At 32.3% G+C, this 25,940-nt stretch overlaps 2 protein-coding genes and 1 long non-coding RNA gene across 3 annotated transcripts; 2 read left to right on the forward strand and 1 right to left on the reverse strand.

The window, feature by feature from the left end:
- Positions 1-74: 74 nt before the first annotated feature.
- Positions 75-5,907, forward strand: LOC111710477 (acetylcholine receptor subunit alpha-type acr-16). Its single transcript, XM_023484580.1, has 6 exons — positions 75-109; positions 317-422; positions 654-847; positions 4,889-4,964; positions 5,428-5,520; positions 5,626-5,907. Exons 2-6 carry the CDS (start codon positions 369-371, stop codon positions 5,719-5,721), a joined length of 513 nt encoding a protein of 170 aa, XP_023340348.1. The 5' UTR covers positions 75-109; positions 317-368; the 3' UTR covers positions 5,722-5,907.
- A 122-nt stretch (positions 5,908-6,029) lies between these two features.
- On the reverse strand, positions 6,030-24,887 carry LOC111710478 (dopamine beta-hydroxylase). Its single transcript, XM_023484582.1, has 21 exons — positions 22,812-24,887; positions 21,825-21,882; positions 20,084-20,213; positions 19,558-19,714; positions 19,028-19,160; positions 17,527-17,642; positions 17,018-17,087; positions 16,721-16,780; positions 14,199-14,253; positions 13,949-13,993; positions 13,535-13,641; positions 13,145-13,217; positions 12,221-12,289; positions 11,744-11,785; positions 10,992-11,074; positions 9,829-9,928; positions 9,501-9,568; positions 8,397-8,515; positions 7,400-7,517; positions 6,831-7,034; positions 6,030-6,429 (listed from the first exon to the last, which is right to left on the reverse strand). The coding sequence occupies exons 1-21, from the start codon at positions 22,901-22,903 to the stop codon at positions 6,223-6,225; spliced, it is 2,106 nt and encodes a 701-aa protein (XP_023340350.1). The 5' UTR covers positions 22,904-24,887; the 3' UTR covers positions 6,030-6,222.
- LOC111710479 (uncharacterized) lies at positions 20,102-25,884 on the forward strand. The gene is made up of 3 exons (XR_002767058.1): positions 20,102-20,173; positions 22,647-22,689; positions 25,753-25,884. It is a non-coding gene; the product is annotated as an uncharacterized LOC111710479 (long non-coding RNA).
- The last annotated feature ends 56 nt before the right edge of the window (positions 25,885-25,940 follow it).

Genomic DNA, 25,940 nt, shown 5'->3' on the forward strand with positions numbered 1-25,940 from the left:
ATTGAAGGCTCAGAGAAATAAACGTTCGGAACCTTACTATCTTCCTTTTTATTATGAAGAGCGTTGAGAGAAGGGAGTCTTACGATCCAATCCTGAGAAATACCACACGGTACATATATTAGGTCTTTAGGGAAATCGCTAAGTAGCGAAACAAATTCTTAACTACCATCTTAGACTAACCAGAATAGAATAACCCATTGTAAAACATGATAATTATTTCTTTTTAATTAAAAACAAATGAAAAGAATATGTACCCCTCATAGCATGCCTTTTAAATAATACAAACCAATATGTGGTGATTTTAACTTTTATTTAGGCCAAGATGGATCGGCATAATATTTCTTCAATGGCTGCCATGGCTATTGCGAATGTCACGCCCCGGAAATCCAATAACAAAAAAGTCCATTCTCTTGCAAAATAAGGTAAAGCCAAAGAAAAGCATAGTTACGCAAATTATTACCAAACTATTCATGATATGAAAAAAATATGATAGAAAATAAACCGTGTTTAATATTAGGCTAAACTTTTAAAAGCAATTATACCAAAAACGTTTTCAAAAATGAGTTTAATTTTCTATAACAGCAATACTTAATAGTTTTATTTTTCTTAAATTTAATTTCAAAGAAACCATTAAACCCTATCTTATATTCAAGATGGAGGAATTAGAGAGAGGAGATAAAAAATCGAAAAGTCTGCTTGCAAATGTTCTTGATATGGACGACGACTTTATAGCAAGTGTTGCCGCGGAGAAGATTGTTAACATGTGCCAGCCGCAGCCACAAATCTGGAATGATTATGAAAGTCTAAATGGTTATATAATGGGTTCTCCTAGATCTCCTAATCTGAGGTATCGCAAATATTTACGGGATGAAATGTAAATTGAATATTATATTTTTATGTATTTTAATGACCAGATTTAATATAATAGTGAGAAGTGTCTTACTTTTCATAAAATACAGTTCCTGAGATTGAAGCGGGAATCTTAATTATTAAGTATCAAAATTATAACACTTAGAAAAAATCTATAGTAAAAGATTTACAAAGGAATTGAGTCTTTGCCACAAACTCTGATTTTCTAATCTCTATATCTTTGGAACCAAATGTTGCAGACCTTAGATATTTCAAACTATGAATTCTGTTAGATCAAATAATCTGCGTTTGAAATATCAAAGGTTTACAACATCGAGTTCTAAAGATATTGAGGTTTTAATATTTGATTTTGTTCCAAAGACTCAATTCCTTTACTAAGATTTAGTCAGAGTATTACCACAAATCGTTTGAAAATTGGCGCACATTTTTCTTGTCTTTGTTTTTCTACAGAGCGTCCCATATCTTATTAGATTATCTCCAAGTTTAAACGCCAAAATCAACCCAAAATACTCAAAAAAAACTAGCATTTTCCGCCAGAAAATTCTTATATTAGCCTTATTAAATTTTTCAAAATGATTATTTTTTCTTTGACTTTCTGATAAGTCCCAAAAATCGTAATTTAGACCGATTGACGATCTAATATGATATGGGACACCCTGTAGCTAAGATTTTATCATACTAGCCTTAGAGGGCGCTTCGCGCCCATCTTCTAAATTAATTGTGAACATGTTCTCTTTGTGTACATCGTAAAACAAAACAAAAATAATTCTCGGATTTTCACAAAAAATTTCGTGGATTTTCAAAATTTAAAAAAATTTAATGAAGATTGAATTTTGATGGAGACAAATATTTAAAATTTCAATCATTCATAAACCTTCCCTGGGGTCCCTAGATGTCCCACAAAAAATTTGGGCCCGATCGGTTCTGCCGTTTTGACGTTTATTGGATACAAACAGACAGACAAGCCAAATTTATATATAGATTAAGTTGTTAAGTTTGTAAAAAATTCTGAAGTAAAGTAATATTTTACAGTTAATATGACAAATTGGCAACAAAAAATGTCAATTGAGAATACATTTTATGATTTTATTATAAATATTGCAGAATCAAAATTATGGCATGATAAAAATCTTTACAATCGTAATAATGATATATAATATGAAAAAAAAATAATTTTATTCTAATTTCATTAATGGCCTAAAACATAATTGCAGTTGTCCCCCCCTCCCACCCTCTGTGCTTAGCTTTGAATAGTACTAGACACAAGTTCCATTAGTGATTTATTTGGTACGCAGTAGTTCCTGGTCCAAGTTAATTAGGTGTTGGATAAGATAGAATCCCTGCCATTATTTAGATTTCTTGCCTTTAACTGGACCCATTCATACAACCTTTACCTGCCAAATTATATACAACATTGGTCAATTTGAGGGAAAAGATGGGGGGGGGGGGGAGTTTGAATATTGACAATAAACACGGGATTTGGAAAAAAAATTCTTATTAATTGACTTCCTTTACATGAAAAAATTTGTTTGGAATTTCTAAAATATGATCAGAAATTTTCACCTTCTGGATTGCAATCATCTTTTTTTTATTCAAAGTTTTAAATTTTAGCATGCTGAGAATTTGAGATTTCAATTTTTCAACTCTAAGCAAATGTTAACTATGGATTTCAATGTTTATGTTTTTTTATTTTTTGATATGAACTAAAAAATTTTCTGATATGAACTAAATAATGTTCTGATATGAACTAAATAATGTTCTGATATGAACTAAAAATTTTCTGATATGAACTAAAAAAAATAGTCTTAAGATTTTTTGTGCAGTAAGACTCTACTATGGAATATAAAGACGACACTTGAGAAATCTTGTATTTGTGTTTGATGTCGTCCTAAAGCAAATAGTTTTACCACCAGCTTGACAATCAACATTGTAATTGTGATTTTAAACTGCAAAATGTGTTTCATGTGCATCGGACTATATTGAATAACTGAGTCTAACAGTCACATTCCACAGTTTTATAGGCTTCACCGTACACAAATATATGTGTACCTCAAATTTAACAAAGGAATTGATTCTTTGCCACAAACCAAATATCTTTGCAACCCAATGTGGTAGACCTGACACATTTGAAACTATAAATATTATAGGATCGAATCATGTAATTTTTAACTCTCAAATGGTTACTCAATCAGGTTGCAAAGGGATAGGAATTAGAAAATTTTAAGACTCAATTCCTTTTATCATGAAATATGTATGCATGGAATAAATACAGTGGCAGATCCCATAGTAACCTAGAGCAATTACGTTGTACATTGTTATTAAATCTAAATGCGCTAATCAGTAACATTCGCAAATCTTGATTTGTTTTGATTACGGTGTGAGAGTTTAGCGAATCATTCTCTTGAACTCTAAAACTAGATTGGGAATCGATACAGATAAACTCGTGTCCAGATTGACATTGATAGTAAAGTATTATTGAACTCAATAGCTCTTATGACTCGTCAATGAGATGGAACGAGCATTGATACATTGTGTTGATTCGGGATTGATACGGGTCTCAGAGACCTTTATGGAGTAGGGCATTTACTACATGCACATTGCGTTAGGGTTCTTTAATTATGTTGGACCCATGTAACATGACGTGGTAATTTATAGAGATAATAGTCACGTGAGCTGGAAATTAATGAAGGGGAAAGATCTGGCTCAATTTGAGCAATTACAGAAGTACTTGGTTAATTAGTTCGCCACCTCCTGGCAGAAATTAGAAACCCTAAATATCTTTTCTGTGGCGGGGTTTTCGTTAATCTTATATAAAAATAATTTTTTGTTAGAAAATCAAATTAATGCTGAAAAATTCATTCCAAATATCTTGAAATATCTTATATATTGTGCTTCAACTCATTCAACTACAGAGTGTCACTAAACCTTTAATTCTGTTTTGATCTACATTTAATCCATGTTTGGTCTCGATATGAAGATTACAAACTGCAAAATGGTTGATTTAAGAAGCATTTGTTAAAATCCAGGTAGAATTTAGTTTGAAAGTGTCGGCAAGCAAGTTAAAAGAACAGATCACTAGTCTCAAAATCTAATTTTCTAATTATTATATCTTTAGAACCTGAGGCTACAATTTTTTATACTATAAATTCTATTTTATAATTCCTGAATAGTCAGCATTTACAAATTAAGTTTACAGTCAATCAAGTTAAAACTAGATTAAAGGATTATAAAATTAAAGTTTTACTTGAGTGTTTACTGTTTAGTTCCTTTCTTCAAAATTCCAAACTGTCCTCTTGTCTAGCTATTTCACCACAAGTCAACACTGTTGTGCTGTGAATCTCGAGATCAAGTATAAATCCATAAAGAATAGAATATATATTAGAGAGGAATTTAGAGAATCTCTCGGTATGAATTTTTTCAGTCCCTTTCAACCTGAAAGGAAGTTCAAAGTGTACAAATCATGTAAATGTTCACAAATTATATGCAGTAGAGTACATTAATACAGTATGTTCCCTGACTATTCATTTCAATTTCGAAATTTTTAAAGCTGTTAAATAAACTTTATAATGAATTAGGTGAATAAAAAACCATCATTTGATTTATAGTTATAACGGAAAATCGTCGTTTGTAAAGTGAAAGGCATAGAGTCTATGTGAAATGATCATTGGTCAATTATGAAACCAGCCTATTTCATAATTTGGTTTTCTCTTAACATTAATTTTAGATTTTCTATAAAATGATATTCCAGGGCCCAAAAGTTATATAGCATAAATATGTGACGTACACCTGCAGTATGGAAACAGTACAACAAAATGTCCGTTTTACACTTTTTTCTAGTAAATTTCCCTCTAATATAAATTCTATTCTCTTTGTATAAATCTCCATCTTATGCAGAAATCTATGGATTCTTCGATATCCCGCATTTCGATTAAGGACAGTTAACGGTTAACAAAACTCAACAAAACAGTTTCGACCTCTGATAAAATACTAATTATCAAATTTTCAAATTATTATTTAGCTCCCCAACTCGGAGCCCTGTAACCTGCAATATGGAGCATACCTCGGCTCCAGGAGCATTAGAACGAGAACTTCAGGTTAATAATACAGTAATTACTGACTTTATTCAAAACTATTTTATAAAATCTAAATTAATTTGAGATATTTTTGTATTCTACTTTACACAAATTGTAAAGAGGAGTAAATTAAAATTAAAATCTTCGAAAAAAAGTTTCTCATACAACTAATTATACAAGCTATAGCATGACTGTAAAATTGTTAAGCGGTTTTATCCGGTTAAACCACATATGAAAATATCTTCCAGCATGATGATCAATAAACCTAATAATAATTTGAAAAGAATTGAGTCTTTGCCACAAACTCAAATGTTCTAATCCTTATATCTTTGCAACCTGTTGGTGTACACTTATGAAATTTCAAACTTTGATTATTTGATCTAACATAATTTACAGTTTGAAATATCTAAGGTCTACGACATTGGGTTGTAAAGATATAAGGATTGGAAAACCAGAGTTTGGGGCAAAGACTCAATTCCTTTAGTGCATCAGAAGAGAAATAAGTGTTATTGCTGACAAAGTTCGTGCAGATGCTGAAGCTGCCAGATTAGAATCAGAATGGAAATTTGCCGCCATGGTAACTTAGATTTTAATAATTTTCCGCCAAAATAATCTAAATGTTTTGATTCAGTAGTTAAATCTTTTTCTCTTTAAACCAAAAATGTTGTTTACATCTTTACAGGTGCTAGACCGATTGTGCCTTCTCGCCTTTACCGGGTTTACTTTCATCCTGTCAGCTGCTGTGCTCCTTGCCGCGCCACATGTTCTAGTAGTTTGAATTTCGGCCATCTTGGATCAGAGACATTGTAATATTTAAATAGTTTTAGATTTATTTTAAAAGTGTAGTTTTTATGTCTCTCATCTAATAGCAAAAATTATGTTTTTTGTTAATTACCTTTAAAATTGTATTCAAATTGTTGTTATTCAACGAACACTAAAATGTAAATTTTGGAAATCTTTAGCAATTTGTCAAAATGTATATTTCTTTTGAATTATTGAAATCATTTAAAAAAGCTATTTATAAAAGAAAATTTCAATATTCACAAATGACAAATAAAATTTATTTATTTCATTAAAATCTCTCCATTTATATATTCATAACAAGTTAAAAATGTTTCATTGTGCAAGATATTTCAGAATTTAAACAAATTGTCTAACTTGCATGCTAACGTGAATAAAAAGTTAAGCCTTGTTTAATCTAGTTTAAGTATTTATAACATTTAAATACCAGCCTCAATTGATGTCTCAACTTTCAAAATGAAATATTTCTTTTAATTTTTTACATGCTTCCCAGCATTCTTTTTTTACTGGAAAACAAATCATCGTCGTAGGTTTCCAGATACGGGTTCTCAACAACATCTTCATCAAGATTATCAACATACTCTTCATCATCATCGAAATCATCCTCTTGATCTGTATCTGCTAGATCATCCTGATTGCGTTTATCTACACCCCATAAACCGTAATCATCCCAAGTGTCAGCAAACTAGAAAATATTATTTTACTGTTAAATCGTCTTCAATTTACTCTCAAAGATGTTATTGACTCAGATAATAAGAAACTTAAACAATAAACTCTGATCCTAGGATTTCCAAACTGTTGTCTTCTTGTTTTTAAATGTGATCTGCCTTCCTTGAACCTTTAAAATCTACCAAAATTATAATTTTGTCCTTGTTTCGATTTATTTATTCAAATTATAAGCAAAATTGTCTGAATTTCCGATAGCTTGTTCGTTTTAAAAGATTCAAACTTTATAATAATTAAATGTAGAATTTAAACAACAAAAATTATTGTAATGCCATCACTTAGATACCATCTTTACTGTAAGTTTTCCAAAAAACATTAGGCTGAAAGAGAACAAATGATAAAGTACAAAATAAATAGTACCTTATTAAAAAGTCGTTTTTGCATATGATTGTGATCATGTTCCATCCTTTTCATCCTTGGTTTATCTCGTTTAAGCAAAGGAGTATATGGAAGGTCGTCATCTAATGATTTTTTCTTCAAATTTCGTTTTTCCTCTCTTACGCGATTTTTGTTGTTATTTGCGCATTTGTCCGTATCTGCTTTAAAAGGCTCAACAACTTTTACCTACAATATTTTAAACGAATAAAGCCTTTTATTGAATTGTTTTCTGTGTTATTACTAAGATTTTTCAAGCTCAGCTCATTTATATGAGAAATATTTTTTTAGTGAATTAAATTGAGTCAAATGAGTATGTCAATTTTCTTTATTAGAATATAAAGAACAAAAATTTTCTAATCTCTTTATCATTGCAACCTAATGGCGTATACCTTTAATAATATAATTAGATTATTTGATCTTGCAGAATTCATAGTAAGAAATATCTCAGGTCTAGACATTCGGTTGCAAAGATGTTAGATTTAGAAATTTTATAGCATTACTTTTTTCCCATTTTCCCAAATTTTAAAATGTGCGGAAGTAAACACCGCTACCTGAGGAACCTGGTTCCATGTTCCTGGGAATGGTTCTCCTGTTCCCCGCATACACTGCATAGACAGAGTTCCCTGTGTGTACAGAGTTCCAAGGTCTCCAGACCTTTTCTTGTTCCATCTAACATCAAATATACAGGGTGTCCCACGAAACATGACAGTTGGTGAATAGTTTAAAATGTTTTCTTACATAATTTGACAAGTTGTTTGATACTAAAGGGACTAAAAACATTTTTTTATATGACAGTTATATCATAGTAAAATTGATTTCACAGTAAGATATATATGACTTAAACATATTTTTAAGAAATAAAATGCAAAATGTCTTCAATATCTAATACAGAATGTGGAAGATGACATTCAAAACTATTCACCAACTGTCATGTTTTGTGGGACACCCTGTATTTGAAACTAGAAATAGGCAAAATCTTTCCTAAAATTAGGAAAATAGAGGATGAACTTATATTATAACGCAAAATAATAATAAATAATAATGAGGGTGCACTGTCATAATGAGAGCATATATTTAGAATGCAAATTAAGGAGGCAGAATTGAGCAGTGTTTCATGTTCATTGCACTATTTAAACATGCGCTAAAAAGTCCTATTCCATTTATATATTTATATATTTATTCAAAAATATGAATGAAAATTTCTATGCTGATAAGTCCTCAGCGGAGTTGTATCATGCATCGTAAAATCAAGAGGATTTATTTACATATCTGTAAAATCGTGTCTATAACTCATTTCTTTAGGGAACCATATAATTGGATACATGTACATACAAAGTAACAAAATATAACTAAAGGATGGAATTCCCAAGAGCTTAGTTAAATCAAACTAGTATAAAATTACTTTGAATCTATTTGCTGTTAGAAAAACAAATTATTTAATCTGTTCTAGCAACAGTGCTCCTTCCTTGAGCTCCAGGAAGTGGCCTTCTTTTAGCCTGAAACAGGCTTAAAACTAACCCACAACTGTGTAAAACTGCAGAATCCTACCTGATACTTCTATAGTTCTCCTCTACAGATTTATCCTTGTTAGTCTCCTGACCTTCATCTTGGTTCAGCTTATCAAAATATTCATAGAGGTCGTCTGTATCTACAGAACTCTTGCAAACCTTTAAATAAAGATATTGAAGGAAATATTCATATATTAATTATTAACATTGGTCCATTACTAATATAAAATGAATAAATAGTTTCCTACAGTAAATTGTTAGTTTCTGCCAAAAATTGCCAGTTACCTGTTTCTGATATGAATTATCAGTTCCTGATATGAATTATCCGTTTCTGATATGAATTATCAGTTCCAGATATGAATTATCCGTTTCTGATATGAATTATCAGGAACTGGTATTAATTATCAGTTTATGATATAAATTATTAGATCCTGATATGAATTATCAGTTCCTTACATAAATTATCAGTTCCTGATATGAATTATCAGTTCTTTATATAAATTGTCAGTTCCTGATATGAGTTATCACTTCTTTATATAAATTGTTAGTTCCTGATATGAATTATCAGTTCCTGATAAAAATTATCAGTTCCTGTTGTTCAGATTTACCTATAGTTGAATTTTAGGATAATATTTAACATAGTTTAACTTAGTTGAACTTTAGGATAATAATGAACATATTTTACCTCTAAATTGAACTTTAGGATAATAATGAACATAGTTTACCTCTAGTTGAACTTTAGGATAATGATGAACATAGTTTACCTCTAATTGAACTTTAGGGTAATAATGAACATAGTTTACCTCTAATTGAACTTTAGGATAATATAGTTTACCTCTAATTGAACTTTAGGATAATAATGAACATAGTTTACCTCTAACTGAACTTTAGGATAATACTGAACATAGTTTACCTCTAATTGAACTTTAGGATAATAATGAACATAGTTTACCTCTAGTTGAACTTTAGGATAATACTGAACATAGTTTACCTCTAGTTGAACTTTAGGATAATAATGAACATAGTTTACCTCTAATTGAACTTTAGGATAATGAACATAGTTTACCTCTAGTTATACTTTAGGATAATAATGAACATAGTTTACCTCTAACTGAACTTTAGGATAATACTGAACATAGTTTACCTCTAATTGAGCTTTAGGGTAATAATGAACATAGTTTACACACATCTCCTCTGTAAACCCGAATCCTCCTGAGAAACACATAAAACAACTGATTTTATTCTTCTTCAATATTCTAAATTTGAAAAAAAGAATTCTGGATCCTTTTCCAAGACTAAATGATAATAAATATTACAGCCAGGACAATAAGTTTGTTGTCAAAAAAAAAATTTCAAGTAATTAAGTCAGAGTTAGTAATTAAAATAGATATACAAAAGATACTTAGCTTATCATGAAATAGTAAAAATTAATGAGCGTTTTAAGTTTAAGACTAAAATACTATTTTGTTTACCTAAAGTTATATTTTCTCTGTTCAGAGTTGAATATAAACAAGAAGTAAGTAAACTGTCACCAGGCAGTACATGTACAGGCTTTATCAGCTCTCTGATCTCCTGTACAATATTACTATATTTACATGTACAGGCTTCATCAGCTCTCTGATCTCCTGTACAATCTATATATAAATTTGGCTTGTCTGTCTGGGTGTCTGTCTATTTGTTTGTATCCAATAAACGTCAAAACGGCTGAACCGATCGGGCCCAAATTTTTCGTAGGACATCAAAAAGAACATTTTCACAATTTAAATAGAAGATGGGCGCGAAGCGCCCTAAAAGCCTAGTTTTACTATATTTACATGTATACAGTAAAGACAGTCAGTAAAGATAGTAAAGATCGTAAAGACAGTAAATATAATAACGATCGTTAAGACAGTAAAGATAATAACGATCGTTAAGACAGTAAAGATCGTAAACGCTGTAAAGACAGTAAATATAGAAAAGACAGAACAGATCGTAACGACAGTAAAGATAGTAAAGATAGTAAAGATCGTAAAGACAGTAAAGATAGTAAAGATCGTATAAGACAGTAAAGATCGCAAAGACAGTAAAGATCGTAAAGACATTAAAGACAGTAAAGATAGTAAAGATCGTAAAGACAGTAAAGATAGTAAAGATAGTAAAGACAGTAAAGATTGTAAAGACAGTAGAGATCGTAAAGACAGTAAAGACAGTAAAGTTAGTAAAGATCGTAAAGACAGTAAAGATCGCAAAAACAGAAAGATACTAACGATCGTTAAGACAGTAAAGATAGTAAAGATCGTAAAGACATTAAAGATCGTAAAGACAGTAAAGACAGTAAAAATCGAAAAGACAGTAAAGATAGTAAAGATCGCAAAGACAGTAAAGATCGTAAAGACAGTAAAGACAGTAAAAATCGAAAAGATAGTAAAGATAGCAAAGACAGTAAAAATCAAAAAGACAGTGAGGATAGTAAAGATCGCAAAGACAGTAAAAATAGTAAAGACATTTAAGACAGTAAAGATAGTAAAAATCGTGAAGACAGTAAAGATAGTAAAGAGAGTAAAGCTCGTAAAGACTGTGAAGATCGTAAAGAAAGTAAATTAAGACAGTAAAGATAGAAAAGATCGTAAAGATCGTAAAGATTGTAAAGAAGTACCTGAAAGTGTGTTGAATAATGTTTATCAATGTTTACAATATATTCCCGCCCTCCTCGAACCAGAGTAGTCTGAACTCTTTTTCCTATATAGGTTGGAAAATATATATTTTGGAACAAAAATACTGATTTTTTCCCCCCCAACATAAAATTTTCTAATCCCCATATCTTTGCAACCCGTTAGTGTAAACCTTTGATATTTTAAACAGACTTTTTGATCCAACAAAATTCACACTTTGAAATATCAAAAGTCACCGACATCGGGCTGCAAGGTTTAAAAATCAGAGTTTGTGGGTGTGGTAAAAAGTAAGTTCCTTTACGAAATCGATTTGATCTTTAAAAATAATTTTCTGTTAGAAAAAAATACAGAAAAAAAGGTATTTAAAGGGACTGTTAGCGTAAGTTTAAATGACCCTTTATGCAAGGATGGCAATGTATTTACAACGGTACCCTTGAAACCTTGATCTGATAAAAAATGTGGAAGATATCGTCGTTTTTTTTACTCGAAAAATATTTTTTTATGTGAGTTTCTCTATTGCTTCTTATATACAAGAAATGCGCAAGTCACTTTCTCAGAGAAACCACAAAGGAAAATAAACAGTTTAAATAAACTGAAACATTGATATCTAATTCATAATTGACCAGAAAAAGCTTTTAAGGGTAGTGTTGTAAATATTGGCTTCTTTCCTGCATGGGAATGGTTACTTGAAGCAGTCACTTTAAACAAAATAAAGAATTTCTAAGCGCGTTCTAACCTGCACCATGCGTATGTAGCTGAGATCCAAAAATAACGATGCCTAGAATAAAATAAATGTTAGAAACTTATATCATTCACAGATAAATAGATACAATTGCTCTTTAAGATACGCGGTCTTTCAATTTTATAATGCTTTATTTACATAAGCACGCTATAAATCAATCAGGAGCGTAAACAGAAATTTTCTATTTTCAAAATCACAATTTTCAAATGTATTAATTTATTTTTGATCTGCATAGATGACATCTCAAGTAAATTAGACATTTTAAAATATAAAGATATCTTTTGTATATGAATCTTTCACATTTTGTAACCATGCAAAGTTAAATAATAACTTATAAAACCTCAAAGTTTGTTTGCACAAAAAGCTTGCCACATTTGCTCAGACAGGCCGGAATTTTTTGTTTTTCTCTTAGAAAATTCAGTGACTGCTTACAAAGCTGTACAATGTTCTATGTAGAATTTCCTAACTTACCTGACTTAGGAAGGCTAACTGCAGTACACTCTTGTACACAAGAACCAGTCAATGTAAATTCCTTCATCTCTAAACAAACAAAATAGTAATGAAGTCCTAAATATAAATAATATGGTACTGTATTACACCGACCATGAACCACCATCTTGTTAAATTGTAATGGTATCCTAGATTATTCTTGTACTGTACTGTATTGTACCTGGACATCTTGTAGTTGTACTCTTATCCTAAATATAACTTGTACCATACTGTATCGTACCTGCAGAAACCACCATCTTGTTGTTGTACTCTAATCCTAGATCCATGTACTGTACTGTACTGTACTGTATTGTACCAGGAGAATTGCCATCTTCTTGTTGTACTCTAATTCTAAATATACCTTGTACTGTACTTCATTGTACATGGAGGAACCGCCATCATGTTCGTGTACTCTAATCCTAAATATTCCTTGTACTGTACTGTATTGTACCTGGAGGAACCGCCATCATATTGGTGTACTCTAATCCTAGATCCATGTATTGTACTGTACTGTACTGTATTGTACCTGGAGGAATCGCCATCTTCTTGTTGTACTCTAATCATAATATATCTTGTACTGTACTGCATTGTCCGTGGAGGCAAAGTGACCTGGAGGAACCACCATAATGTTGGTGTACTCTAATAATCATAGATTCATGTACTATACTGTACTATATTTTACCTGGAGGAACCGCCATCTTGTTGTTGTACTCTAATCCTAGATCCATTTACTGTACTGTAGTGTACTGTATTGTACCTGGAGGAACCGCCATATTCTTGTTGTACTCTAATCCTAGATTCTTGTACTGTACTGTTCTGTAATGTATTTACCTGGAGAAACCACTATCTTGTTGTTGCACTCTAATTCTAGATTCATGTACTGTACTGTACTGTACTGTATTTTACCTGGAGGAACCGCCATCTTGTTGTTGTACTCTAATCCTAACTCAAGAATACCAGCATCATACTTTCTCAGTTCCTAATCACCAGTATTTTCCAACATTTTCTCTTTCCAGTGTCAACCAATTTTGACGATACAAATATAGCCTGATATTCACACTTTCCCCGGCCCTATCAGTGTTTATGTGCCGTACGCAATTGATATCTTGCGGACCACATTAGCTCATGGCTTAGCTTGAGATATAAACACATTAGATATCGAGTTGGATCTTTAAGGGATAACAAGGGAAAACTGCAAGTATGTATAGAATTAAGAAGTACGCAGTATAGGTTCTATTCTGTTACGTATTAGGGCAAATAGGTTCATTATGAGGCGCGCTGGAAAATATTAATTTCCTTGGATATTTTGAATCTCAGTCCTGAACTATCGATGATTCCTGTTCTCCTTAAAGGATTGTTGTAATGAACCTCAAGCATCACATACGGACTGAATCCTGGTCCCCCTGTAAATAAGATATAAAGCAATCTTAATTTAAAGGATTAATATAGGACCGAGTTCATTTTCCAGTATCGTCAGTCTATAATATATTTTTTTTGAAGACTTAGAATATAAAAAAAACAGAACTAAAAAATTATCATTCAATAAAAAACATGTCTCGATAACAGATTGTGCTCTACATTTACGTTTTTTAATTTTCTTCTAAATGGGACATCGTTTTCGGGCATTTTCTTTTCTCAGTTATGCATTCTTTCATTCTTTTGACTAAAGGATCTCTTGCAAAAAAGATTATTAAGGAATAATAGAAATACCAATAGCAAGACCAGCATCTGCAGGATAGAGGAACGGACCAGCTCCTAGAAATAACAGTTTATATAAAAATATTGGAATATTTTTTAGAATTTGAAAGTTTTTTCAATTCGAATTTTTCATATTCAGTTTAGACGTTGGTGGTTAATTTGCACCTTTTAAAATCATTTTTTTGCAATACCATTTCATAAAAACATTGTTTAAAAAAAATGAATAATATAAAATGTAATTATAGAAAAGTAAAACTGTTACCAATCGCCCAAGCAGCTAAAACCTTTTTACATCGTTTCAAGATTTCCGGAGCATTCTAAAAGCATCGGTTTCATTTAATTGTGTTATACCTAATATCCAAAGATTACTGAATAGCAGCAAAACATATATATGTTTTTATTCATATGACTTTGAAATGTATATCTTATTTTATACATAAATGTTAATTGTTATATAGTTAACTCTATTAATTTATTTATCTATTTATTTTATTTAATTTTCTTGGACCAAGAAAAGTGTGGGGGGGGGGGCACTTAAAAAAGTAAATAATTCCTAATAACAAAAGTTAATAAGTTTCTTTTATTTTGTCGACATTGATTCTTTTTCTAATTAGTTGTTCACAGATTAGGTGTCTCTGCATTAAAATTTATTTTAGTATAAAAACCTTCGTAGAACAAGAAAATCACATTAAAACAAAGAATTGGATAAAAGAAACAGAGCTGGGGACACTTGTTTTGTGGATATCGAGATCTTCTCTTCTCTTCAATGCTTGATGTCGATCTTTTGTTAATCTGCAGATTTATTTATTCTTTCTTTAATATCCCGCATGTTAAACGTACCATGCAGGGTTGATTAGCGGAGGATTAACATAAATAAAGATGTAGAAAGGTAAATTTTATTGATCCTCAAATTAAAAGTGCGAATAGAGGATTTCAAGATCAAATCAAGATAAAGTAACGGTATTTATGAGTATCCAAAGACAACTATACTCTAGAAGAACATTGATCATAATCCAAAAATATGGATGATAATTATAATTCCAGGAAAGTTTAAAAAGTCTTGAATTAACGGTTTATTTGTGGGTTGTGGGTTGGCAGGGGCGTAGTGGAGGTTTAGCTTAGGGAACGCGGAATTTTTTTTGTGCATCCCCTATAACGGTTGATCTGCACCCTCCGAAAAAACCCGAAAAAGAAAAAAAATAAAGTTTAAAATCTATTTTTACCTACCGAACCTGACTACTAGTCATTTGACCATCAGTTGCGCAACTAGGGGGGGAGCCGAGTTTAGCCCCCCCCCCTCACTTGACTCCAGCATGATCATGATTGTGAACCATCTTTTATCAAAATTTGCCAATTAAGAACAAAATACAAGCATTTTCTTTGGCGCTTCGCGCATCATTTCTAAAAGAATTTCTAACTATTTAATAGTTTTCGACTGAGAGAAAGAAAGTCATTCTTAATTTATCCTCTCAAAAAAAACCTGTTTATATGTTTTTTCTCATCAGTACTTCTCATCTCATAAATATATCATTTGATGTTATAAAAACCTGACAATATAAAAAGATAAACAAGAAATATAATAAGAATTATATAGGACTGTTAGGACTTTTGCAGACTATAAGAGGAAAACAGAGGGAATTCGAACATAAAGATTATTATGAATTATGGACAGACGAAATATTGCCGAGTACTGCCAGGAAGTTAATTTACTACTTAGGAAATGTTTCGCCAGGGGGGCTAACCACCCTATACCCCCCACCACAGCCCCTCAAAATTAAATTTCACTTCTCACAAAAGTGCTAGTTGCGCCACTGCACTTCTGACCATAATTACCAATCATACCATCATAAAATCTAGTACAGTGATAACCAGAAAACTCTGGAATAGGGAGACGACTTTCAGAGTATGACTTTAAATAGTGCAATGAACATGAGACACCACAAGTGTGTGGTGTAAAAAGACCCAAATGACTTAGCAACTGATTTTATAATTTGCTAGATAAACTATTTGCATCAAATACTATTTATTACTGCTTTAATGTCGTCTACCTATTCTACAGTTTTCTGGTTATCTAAAAAAGAGCAGAAAATTTTAAAATTTATTTTTTATTAATTCTTTTTAGTATATCATATCAGTGTCATAACAATATCAATTATATTATGACTAGATTGATTACACTGGAGAGTAGAGACAGTATTGTTTAAAGCTATTTAATGATTCCAAATCTGTATCTTGTGGAGCTTTGTGAGAGAAAAGATATCCCAAAACATTGTTGATAAAATATTTTTCAAATTCAATAAATAGGTCCGGTGGGTGGTGTGTGCATCTACATTATACATATTGATGATGAAGATTGTCCAGATTGTTCAATCCATGGGTTAAAATAATAAAAATAAAAGAATTTTTTGTAAAAAGTTAAGGAAACATGCAGCTGTTTTCAACTATTAAAAAGTTAAGGAAACATGCAGCTGTTTTTAACTATTAAAAAGTTAAGGAAACATGCAGCTGTTTTTAACTATTAAAAAGTTAAGGAAACATGCAGCTGTTTTTAACTATTAAAAAACGGGTTAAAAATAGCATTCCATTCTATAACAAAAAATAATTGAAAGCTATAATAATACTGCCTCCAAATTCCAGAATTCTGGCCCTAGGGGAGGGGAGGCTAGGGTGTGCACAGGGGTTTTGGTCACCCCCCCCCCCCCACTACCCCACTGGGGGTTGGGGTCTTGAAATAAGGAATTGTAAAGGAATAATATAGATTGTAGAATATATATGTAATAATACCTTATCTCCACATTCTCCATTCCATAATGGAAATTCCTGTTCATCTTGACAATGGAAGAGCTTAATATAGATATTATCCATTAAAGAGAGAGGGTATATAGAATATAAAGAATATAAAGAACATCAAAATTGAATGATAGTGATAAAAAAGAATTGATTGCTTTTCTCAAACTCTATTTTTTTAATCCTTATCTTTTACAGATTTTTGATATTTTTAACTATGATTTCTGCTATCGTTTATATTGATAGTGCTTGATATAATACTTTTTTTTGGGGGGGGGGGTCTATCCCTAATACCTCCATATGATGAACTACATCCTCATTTCCGGTAGATATTTCTGCTCCGTATTCAGTTACATGATGTTTCCTAATTTTTTATTAGATTAGATTAGATTAGATTAGGACAGGTACATGTAATTATTTAAATATTTCTGTTCCGTATTCAGTTACATGATGTTTCCTAATTTTAGATTAGATTAGATTAGGTTAGATTAGGAAAGGTATATATGTAATTATTTAAATATTTCTGTTCCGTATTTAGTTATATAGTTGATTTTCAACTAAATCATTCCTCTCTTTTGGATATCCCTGCTGGACTCCAACCAATGAAGACTCTCTCATTGATTGTGTTATAAATTTCTCAATTTCCGATTGGCTGTTCAGTTAATACAAAAGACACTCTGATTGGTTAAATTTTAGACATGTTAAAATAAGAATATATTAATGTGGAAATTAAGAGAAAGAGGAAATTAATCATTTGGTCTCAAAATCCACAATTCTAAAGTTTTCAGCTCAGGTTAGTTTACCTGTTGAAAATGTTTGGAAGTTTAAATACTGAACAGAAGTAAGTTGTATCCTTGCTAGAAATACTCAGGTTATGGTTCGTGAATACCAATGGTTCTGCTCCAGGGTCAGGTATAGTCTAGATATTTCCTTTTTTTACAAACATTGCAAAATTCTGTATTATAGTAATTTATATTTCTAACCTACTTAGTACATAAACTTTGTATATATTGTTTGCTGATGGAAGAGGAGTTTAGTTTTATTTTGTAATATTGACAGCTTTTAAGTAGCATATTATACGAAAGAAATATACTTTATTATATATGGCAACATTTGAAGACTATAGACAAATTCCTGCTGGTGGATTTATCGGTTCTGTCAATATTCCAGAAAGCTGTGCCTTTCGATCACAATTTGACCCATTAAACATAATTTTTTAGCCTTTCTTTATAAATATTTTTGTCGGTATATGCATTTTAAATGAAACAAATCCGTAAGTTAAAAGATTGTTGAATTGTAGACCAAAGCAAGTTTGATTTCGAATAGAAGAAACCGAATGCTGAGTACTCTATGGTTAGTCCGGAGTGTGTTGCATGATTAAACACACTAATTGTAAAACACTAATAATGAGAAAAAAAAATATGGACTAAGATGGCGAGGAAGCATTAATCCAAGGTTGTATAGAAAGGTTAGATGCTCTGGATGCGCTCCAATGTCTAGGTAAAGACGACCTCATCCTCATATCCTCATACATAACGTCACTGCTTCTTTTGAAGAATATTAAATTTTGCAGCTCACATATAAACAAACTCAAAAATTGAAAACTTGAATAAGAATTGCGTTTTTTTAGCTTTAAAATTATAGCACAATCAATATTTGTTAAATGTGACGATTGTTAGTTAAGTATCAGTGACGTCATATGAGGATTTAGAGTATCCATTGCAATAAAGACGACATTTACATCGAGAGTATCTAACCTCATATACAACCTTGCATTAATCTTACTGGAAGGGGATAATTTAACCGTCTTGCTTCGCTGTTTTTCCTTTATTTTAGTCCGTATTGTTCTATCAATCAGAGTTCACAATAATATGTCATTCATACGTACATGTACCTTTCTCTAAATATATAATACTATTTGAAGTGCCAGGCGTTGCCCGTGGAATTAAAAAATCAAATTTTTAAAAAATTGCGAATTTGAAGGGGGAAAAAACTAGAATAAGCGAAGAACTTTATTTATATACTTAGAAGATAAAGTAATAATCTCAGTTTGTCTGTCTGTTTGTTTGTATGTCCGATCATAACTCATAAACCCTATAACCGATTTGCTTCAAATATTTTGGGGGAACTCGGGAGAACCAGGGGAATGTACTTAGCTTGGTTTCGAAATTCTAAATTGAATATGTCCACTTTTCTATAGGAAAAATGCTAAAATTGTAATTTACGACCAAGCGCTAAATTAACTATGAGTTCCCTGAGCAACGCTGCAGGTTCTCAAGCTAGTTCTTTATAAAATAGAATTACCTGAATATCAATGAATCTTGTTCTACTCATCCCAGTCCTTACATTAAAAGAAGAAGTAATATTAAGTCCATCAAGCTTGTAGAGAGGACCCTGACCAATCGCCCAAACTACATGTGTTGTTCCATCCTCTATCCTGTTCAGTTTCTTGGACTCGACATTCATTATTCAAAACTATTTAAACTGTTAACCGAAAAAGAATCTAAAACCGTAGCTTAAAAACATTGCACCCTTATGTGAAAGATTTTATAAGCTGCACGTTAGAGGAACTGAACATTGAACAAGTTTGCCAAAAACTTTAATTTTCTAATCTCTATATCGCTTCGATCCGAAAATTGAAACCTTTTGAAACCTACAAGTAATTGATCTTGCAGAGTTCATAGTTTGAAATATTAAAGGTTTATGACATCAGTTCGCAAAAATATAATGATTAGAAAACTGGAGTTTGTAAAAAATGTTCAGTTTCTTTCCCGAGCAGTTTGATTTTTAAATTCAAACAGAGGAAACATTTTAATCTCCGCGCCCATCCCTGCCTGTAACTCTCTTCATCGCAGGTCCATAATCTTCGTTGGTAAACATACTCAATAGTCGGAACATTATTAAACTCCGAGATATTTCTTAAATTCTTTTTTTTAGATCTCCGCTCTTTAGGTCTCCATTTCATCCCGTGGCAATGGTTTATTGTATCCTCTTTACAGGAATAATATACTAAATTGTTGAAACAAACCCCGTTTTATTCTGGCCAAAGGGTTCGCTACCACGTCAACTTGTGTTTAATCATTAAGGGACTGTGAACGTAATTTCAAGTAACCCTCTATATAAAAAAGTGCATGTCTGATTCACAAGGGTACCCTTTAAACCTTCTTTAGGGGAAAATAATGTATTTCTGTCTGAAAGTTGGTCATTGTTACTCAGATGAAGGGTTAATACAGGGTACCGTTGTGAATCATGCTTCGCAATTTTTAAAAGTGGGTCTTAAAAAGTTTTGTCGCCAGTCCCATCCTGAAATCGATATTTTATAGATGCTTTTTTTACCATTCCAGATTTTGTATATAATCCCTTTGATTAATCCATCTGCAGTAACAGAAACATCTGTGAAGAAGATTTGGCCTGTCCAGTCCCTCCAGAATACACACAGATCTGCTCCAGGTAGAGAACCATAGTCAGAGAACCCAACCCCAACCCAGTCCTCATTAAATAATCATAAAATTAAAACTTCTCGAGATAGAAATCAAAATGAGTGAGAAGAAGTTGAACTGGGAAGGGCTAGTTCAACTACATGGTTACCCACAAACCCTTAGCATCTTTAAATAATTTATTCATAAAGAAGGAGAAGTATAACCTCCAAATCGTCACATTTACTAAGCATTATGTCGTCTTTGAAGTCTCATTCTTTGTGGTTAACCATGTACTGTTGTTCTTCTGTATAGCAGTTTACCAATTTTAATGGATGAAAAAAATGTCATGCCAATTTATTGGTTCTAAAGACACTGTGAAGTCTGTGATGGTCCTAAAGACACATGTGAAGTCTGTGATGGTTCTAAAGACACATGTAAAGTATGTGATTGTCCTAAAGACACATGTGAAGTCTGTGATGGTTCTAAAGACAGTGTGAAGTCTGTGATGGTTCTTAAAACACAAGTGAAGTCTGTGATGGTTCTAAAGACACTGTGAAGTCTGTGATGGCTCTAAAGATACTGTGAAGTCTGTTATGGTTCTAAAGACACTGTGAATTCTGTGATGGTTCTAAAGACACTGTGAAGTCTGTGATGGTTCTAAATATACTGTGAAGTCTATGATGGTTCTAAAGACACTGTGAAGTCTATGATGGTTCTAAAGACACTGTGAAGTCTGTGATGGTTCAAAGACACATGTAAAGTCTGTGATGGTTCTAAAGACACTGTGAAGTCTGTGATGGTTCTAAAGACAGTGTGAAGTCTGTGATTGTCAAAGACACATGTAAAGTCTGTGATGGTTCTAAAGACACTGTGAAGTCTATGATGGTTCTAAAGACACTGTAAAGTCTGTGATGGTTCTGAAGACAGTGTGAAGTCTGTGATTGTTCAAAGACACATGTAAAGTCTGTGATGGTTCTAAAGATCCTGTGAAGTCTGTGATGGTTCTAAAGACACTGTGAAGTTTGTGATGGTTCTAAAGACACTGTGAAGTCTGTGATGTTTCTAAAGACACTGTGAAGTCTGTGATGGTTCTAAAGACAGTGTGAAGTCTGTGATGGTTCTTAAAACACAAGTGAAGTCTGTGATGTTTCTAAAGACACTGTGAAGTCTGTGATGGTTCTAAAGATACTGTGAAGTCTGTGATGGTTCTAAAGACACTGTGAATTCTGTGATGGTTCTAAAGACACTGTGAAGTCTGTGATGGTTCTTAATCCGGACATTTTCAAAAAATTTTAGGAAATTTTGAGATTCACAGCGAGCTATAATCCGGTGTACACTCCTTTATAACTTTATAGTAAAAAATAATAGGATTGGTTTGTTTCTTCCCTTTTTGTAATTGATAACAATATAATAGTTATTTTCTGTAAATTCAGAACAGTAAATGTTTTTGTATCCTTAAATGCTTTGAAACTTTTTATATACAATTTACAAAACGTTTGCTAACAATTTTCATTTTTATGAAAGTCTTTTTCATTAATTTAAGGAACAAGTTTTTTTTCATAATGTAACATAACTGAATAAGTTATCCATAAGTTATCCTAAATCCATAGCTCCGATACCCCACTGTATACGCTCCTGGTATGTTAAACCTTCTTCCTAAAACTTTAAACCTTAAATCTGACCTGGGTTCCAATGTCAGCTTTGATATTTATTGTCGCAACTTCTTGGTCTGTCTTCCAGCTAGAGAATAAAACCAGTTGGACAGTTGTTGAAATATATAGGATAGAACAGAATAGAATATACCAAATTTATAGAGTAGAATAAATATAAAATAAAGAGCAAATATATATATTACGTAGAACAGATATTAAATTCGAACCCTGAAACCGAGTTTGCTGCTAATTAATAGCCCAGGGGGATTAGTTGAAGAAAACTATAGTATTTACGTTAAAATAAGGTAAATAAACTGGATTCTATATTAGAAAATTATCTGTTTACAGGTCGAACAAACACATATAAAAAGTTTAAATGAAAGTCAAAACCCATCAGGAGAACCCCTATTGTATCGTTAAGTTAGACAGGTATAGAAAAAACCTGAGATATTCTGAGACAGTTTGACCTAAGGAAAACTCTGATAGAACTGATATGTCAGCGCTCATTAGAAATGACAGCGCTCATTAGAAATGACAGCGCTCATTAGAAATGACAGCGCTCATTAGAAATGACAGCGCTCATTAGAAATGACAGCGCTTATGTTAAATTATGTTTCTTTATTAAAAGGACATATATTCAAGTGACCCTTCAATTACCGTGTGGTATACCCGTCTCACAACTTCAATATTTGTTTCACAAATCTTGCAGAAATAACATCGTTTTTCTCTCAAAAAATGACTATTTTCCATTGCGGTCTACCAAGTTTTGTGGCAGAGAAAAGGAATGAAATGAAAGCATTCACCACATTTTTAGGATATCTTCAACATTGTTTCATCGATGAATGTTTTCAGGGTATCGTTGTGAATCGGACATGGCACTCCTCAAATAGAGCAGGTCACTTTAAGTTACAACAAAAGTTCATTTAAGTAAACAAGTAATTCAATCATTGCTCATCAATCATCATGCATGATAAAGGATGTCGTTGTAAATATGACACAAAATTCTTGACTGTAAACCTGACGAGAAGAGATTTATCCAGGTGGAGAACTTTAGCAGAGCTAAAGGTAAAGGCTAACAGGAGACAGTGAAGGCAAACCCAGATTAACATACTTCTTGAATATTTTTTAGGTAAAGGACGGAGGAGAATTCAATAGAATTGATACGATGAGTAAAAGAAGAGTAGGATAATTATGCAGGATGAGAAGGAAGAATAGTGAGTGGATAAGAAAGATGAACAGGAGGAGAAGGTTTAACCGGATGATAAGATGAGTAGGGTAAGAATAATAAATAGGATGAGAAGGTTTAGCAGGATGATAAGATGAGTAGGGGAAGAATAATAAATAGGAGGAGAAGGTTTAGCAGGATGATAAGATGAGTAGGGTAAGAATAATAAATAGGAGGAGAAGGTTTAGCAGGATGATAAGATGAGTAGGGTAAGAATAATCAATAGGAGGAGAAGGTTTAACAGGATGATAAGATGAGTAAGGGTAATAATAATAAACAGGAGGAGAAGGTTTAACAGGATGATAAGATGAGTAGGGTAATAATAATAAATAGGAGGAGAAGGTTTAACAGGATGATAAGATGAGTAGGGTAAGAATAATAAATATGAAGAGAATGTTTAGCAGGATGATAAGATGACTAGGGTAATAATGATGAATATGAGGAGAAGGTTTAGCAGGATGATATGATGAGTAGGGTAATAATGATGAATATGAGGAGAAGGTTTAGCAGAATGATATGATGAGTAGGGTAATAATGATGAATAGCATGAGAAGGTTTCGCAGGATGATATGATGAATAGGGTAAGAATAATAAACAGGAGGAGAAAGTTTAACCTGGATGATAAGATGAGTAGGGTTGTAATGATGATTGGGAGGAGAAGGTTTAACAGTATGATATGAAGTGTACGGTAAGAAAGATGAACAGGATGAGAAGGTTTAACAGGATGATAAGATGAGTTTGGTAAGAATAATAAACAGGAGGAGAAGGTTTAACAGGATGATAAGATGAGTAGGGTAAGAATATTAAATAGGAGGAGAAGGTTTAACAGGATGATAAGATGAGTAGGGTAAGAATAATAAATATGAAGAGAATGTTTAGCAGGATGATAAGATGACTAGGGTAATAATGATGAATATGAGGAGAAGGTTTAGCAGGATGATATGATGAGTAGGGTAATAATGATGAATATGAGGAGAAGGTTTAGCAGAATGATATGATGAGTAGGGTAATAATGATGAATAGCATGAGAAGGTTTCGCAGGATGATATGATGAATAGGGTAAGAATAATAAACAGGAGGAGAAAGTTTAACCTGGATGATAAGATGAGTAGGGTTGTAATGATGATTGGGAGGAGAAGGTTTAACAGTATGATATGAAGTGTACGGTAAGAAAGATGAACAGGATGAGAAGGTTTAACAGGATGATAAGATGAGTTTGGTAAGAATAATAAACAGGAGGAGAAGGTTTAACAGGATGATAAGATGAGTAGGGTAAGAATAATAAACAGGAGAAGGTTTAACGGGATTATAAGATGAGTAGGGTAAGAATAATAAACAGGAGGAGAAGGTTTAACGGGTTGATAAGATGAGTAGGGTAATAATAATAAACAGGAGGAGAAGGTTTAACGGGATGATAAGGTGAGTAGGGTAATAATGATAAATAGGAGGAGAAGCTTTAACAGGATGATAAGATGAGTACGGTAAGAATGATGAAAGCATGGATGATGATGAACTGAAAGGTAGGAAGGTTGAGGATGAACTGAAAGGTAGAAAGGTTGAGGATGAACTGTATGGTAGGAAGGATGATGATGAACTGAAAAGTAGGATGGATGATGATGAACTGAAAGGTAGGAAGGTTGAGGATGAGCTTTAAGGTGGGGTGGATGATGAACTGAAAGGTTGGATGGATGATGACGAACTGAAAGGTACGAAGGTTGAGGATGAACTGTAAGGTAGGGTGGATGATGATGAACTGAAAGGTAGGATGAATGATGATGAACTGAAAGGAGGAATGGATGGGAGGATTATATATAAAGTGTTAAGGAATGCTATTATCCTCTATATTAAGAAATAAGAATGGTAGATTCGAGTTTTATTAAAAATAATCAATTCTCTTATATTTCCAGGTTATTCCATCTAAAAAATGGGTTAATATTCATTTCGATAAAATTGAAAAAAATAAAAATTTTAAAATATATATATATATATTTCATATTTTTTATTCAACTACAAAGCACGAGATAATACAAATAAAAAATCACAATTTACTATGTAGTTTGGACCCGCCTAACCAGAGTAGGTTGTTTTAATTGGTTGGCCCACTATAAACGAATGATAATTGCAGATAAAAACAATTGAATACACGGGAAATTATGCGACGAGCTAGAAATTGTTTTGTACTTTAACTACTAAGCAATTTATAAATATTCTCTTATTTTTGGATTTTTAAGATATGTGTCAGCTACTTTCATTATACTTCAATTTAAAAATGTATAAAAAATGAACTGGTTTACGCCACCCCCCCCCCCCCCTCCCTGGTAATAGTTAGGAATGAAACCTCAAAAAAATCCTTATTCCCCTATCATGTGTATTCTCATGTTACGCCCCCTCCTCTTTTAAAATAGGTTGCGGGAAGACTTTTCCCACGATTATACAGCTTATACTTTAATAAAGATGAAAAGTATTTCATCTCAATTGGGGGCAAACTCAAAGTTTACCCAACCATGTCTAAGTGATACTCAGGGGGGGGGCAAGAGGTCTGCGACCTCCCCCCCTTTTTTGAACTATAACTGAAACATTCATTATAAAAGTTCGAATGATTACTGTCTTGTAAGGAATTTATTTTTTGCATAATTAAACAACTTGCAGGTCTAATATTTCATTGCACAGAAGGGTTTAGGTCACTCCTGTGCTTTCCATATAATTCAGAAATGATAATTGATTACTGATTAGGTCTTGTCGTAAACTATTGTACAGCAGGGATTATAGGTCATCATCTAATATACTGTCCTTTCTCTTCATGAATAAAGATGTCGCCAACATGTCTAGGTTTTCCAATGCCTCCTACCTGACTTCTTTAAATGGGCCCTGGTAACTATTACCATTAACATTTTTAATATGAATTAAAATTCTTAAAACGC

The sequence above is a fragment of the Eurytemora carolleeae genome, unplaced genomic scaffold (genome assembly GCF_000591075.1).
Source record: "Eurytemora carolleeae unplaced genomic scaffold, Eaff_2.0 scaffold1069, whole genome shotgun sequence".
Lineage (NCBI taxonomy): Eukaryota > Metazoa > Arthropoda > Copepoda > Calanoida > Temoridae > Eurytemora > Eurytemora carolleeae.

Bases quoted from the DNA above. Each gene is read 5' to 3' on its own strand.
- LOC111710477 (XM_023484580.1), top strand. From the start codon at position 369: ATGTCACGCCCCGGAAATCCAATAACAAAAAAGTCCATTCTCTTGCAA. The intron at 423-653 runs GTAAAGCCAAAG...CTTATATTCAAG, and splicing joins CCATTCTCTTGCAAAATAAG to ATGGAGGAATTAGAGAGAGG. The intron at 4,965-5,427 runs GTTAATAATACA...CAATTCCTTTAG, and splicing joins CATTAGAACGAGAACTTCAG to TGCATCAGAAGAGAAATAAG.
- LOC111710478 (XM_023484582.1), bottom strand. From the start codon at position 22,903: ATGTTAATCTGGGTTTGCCTTCACTGTCTCCTGTTAGCCTTTACCTTT. The intron at 17,643-19,027 runs GTAATTCTATTT...GGAAATATCTAG, and splicing joins CAAGATTCATTGATATTCAG to ACTATACCTGACCCTGGAGC. The intron at 8,516-9,500 runs GTAAACTATGTT...CTTTATTTAAAG, and splicing joins ACCCTAAAGCTCAATTAGAG to GTTTGCAAGAGTTCTGTAGA.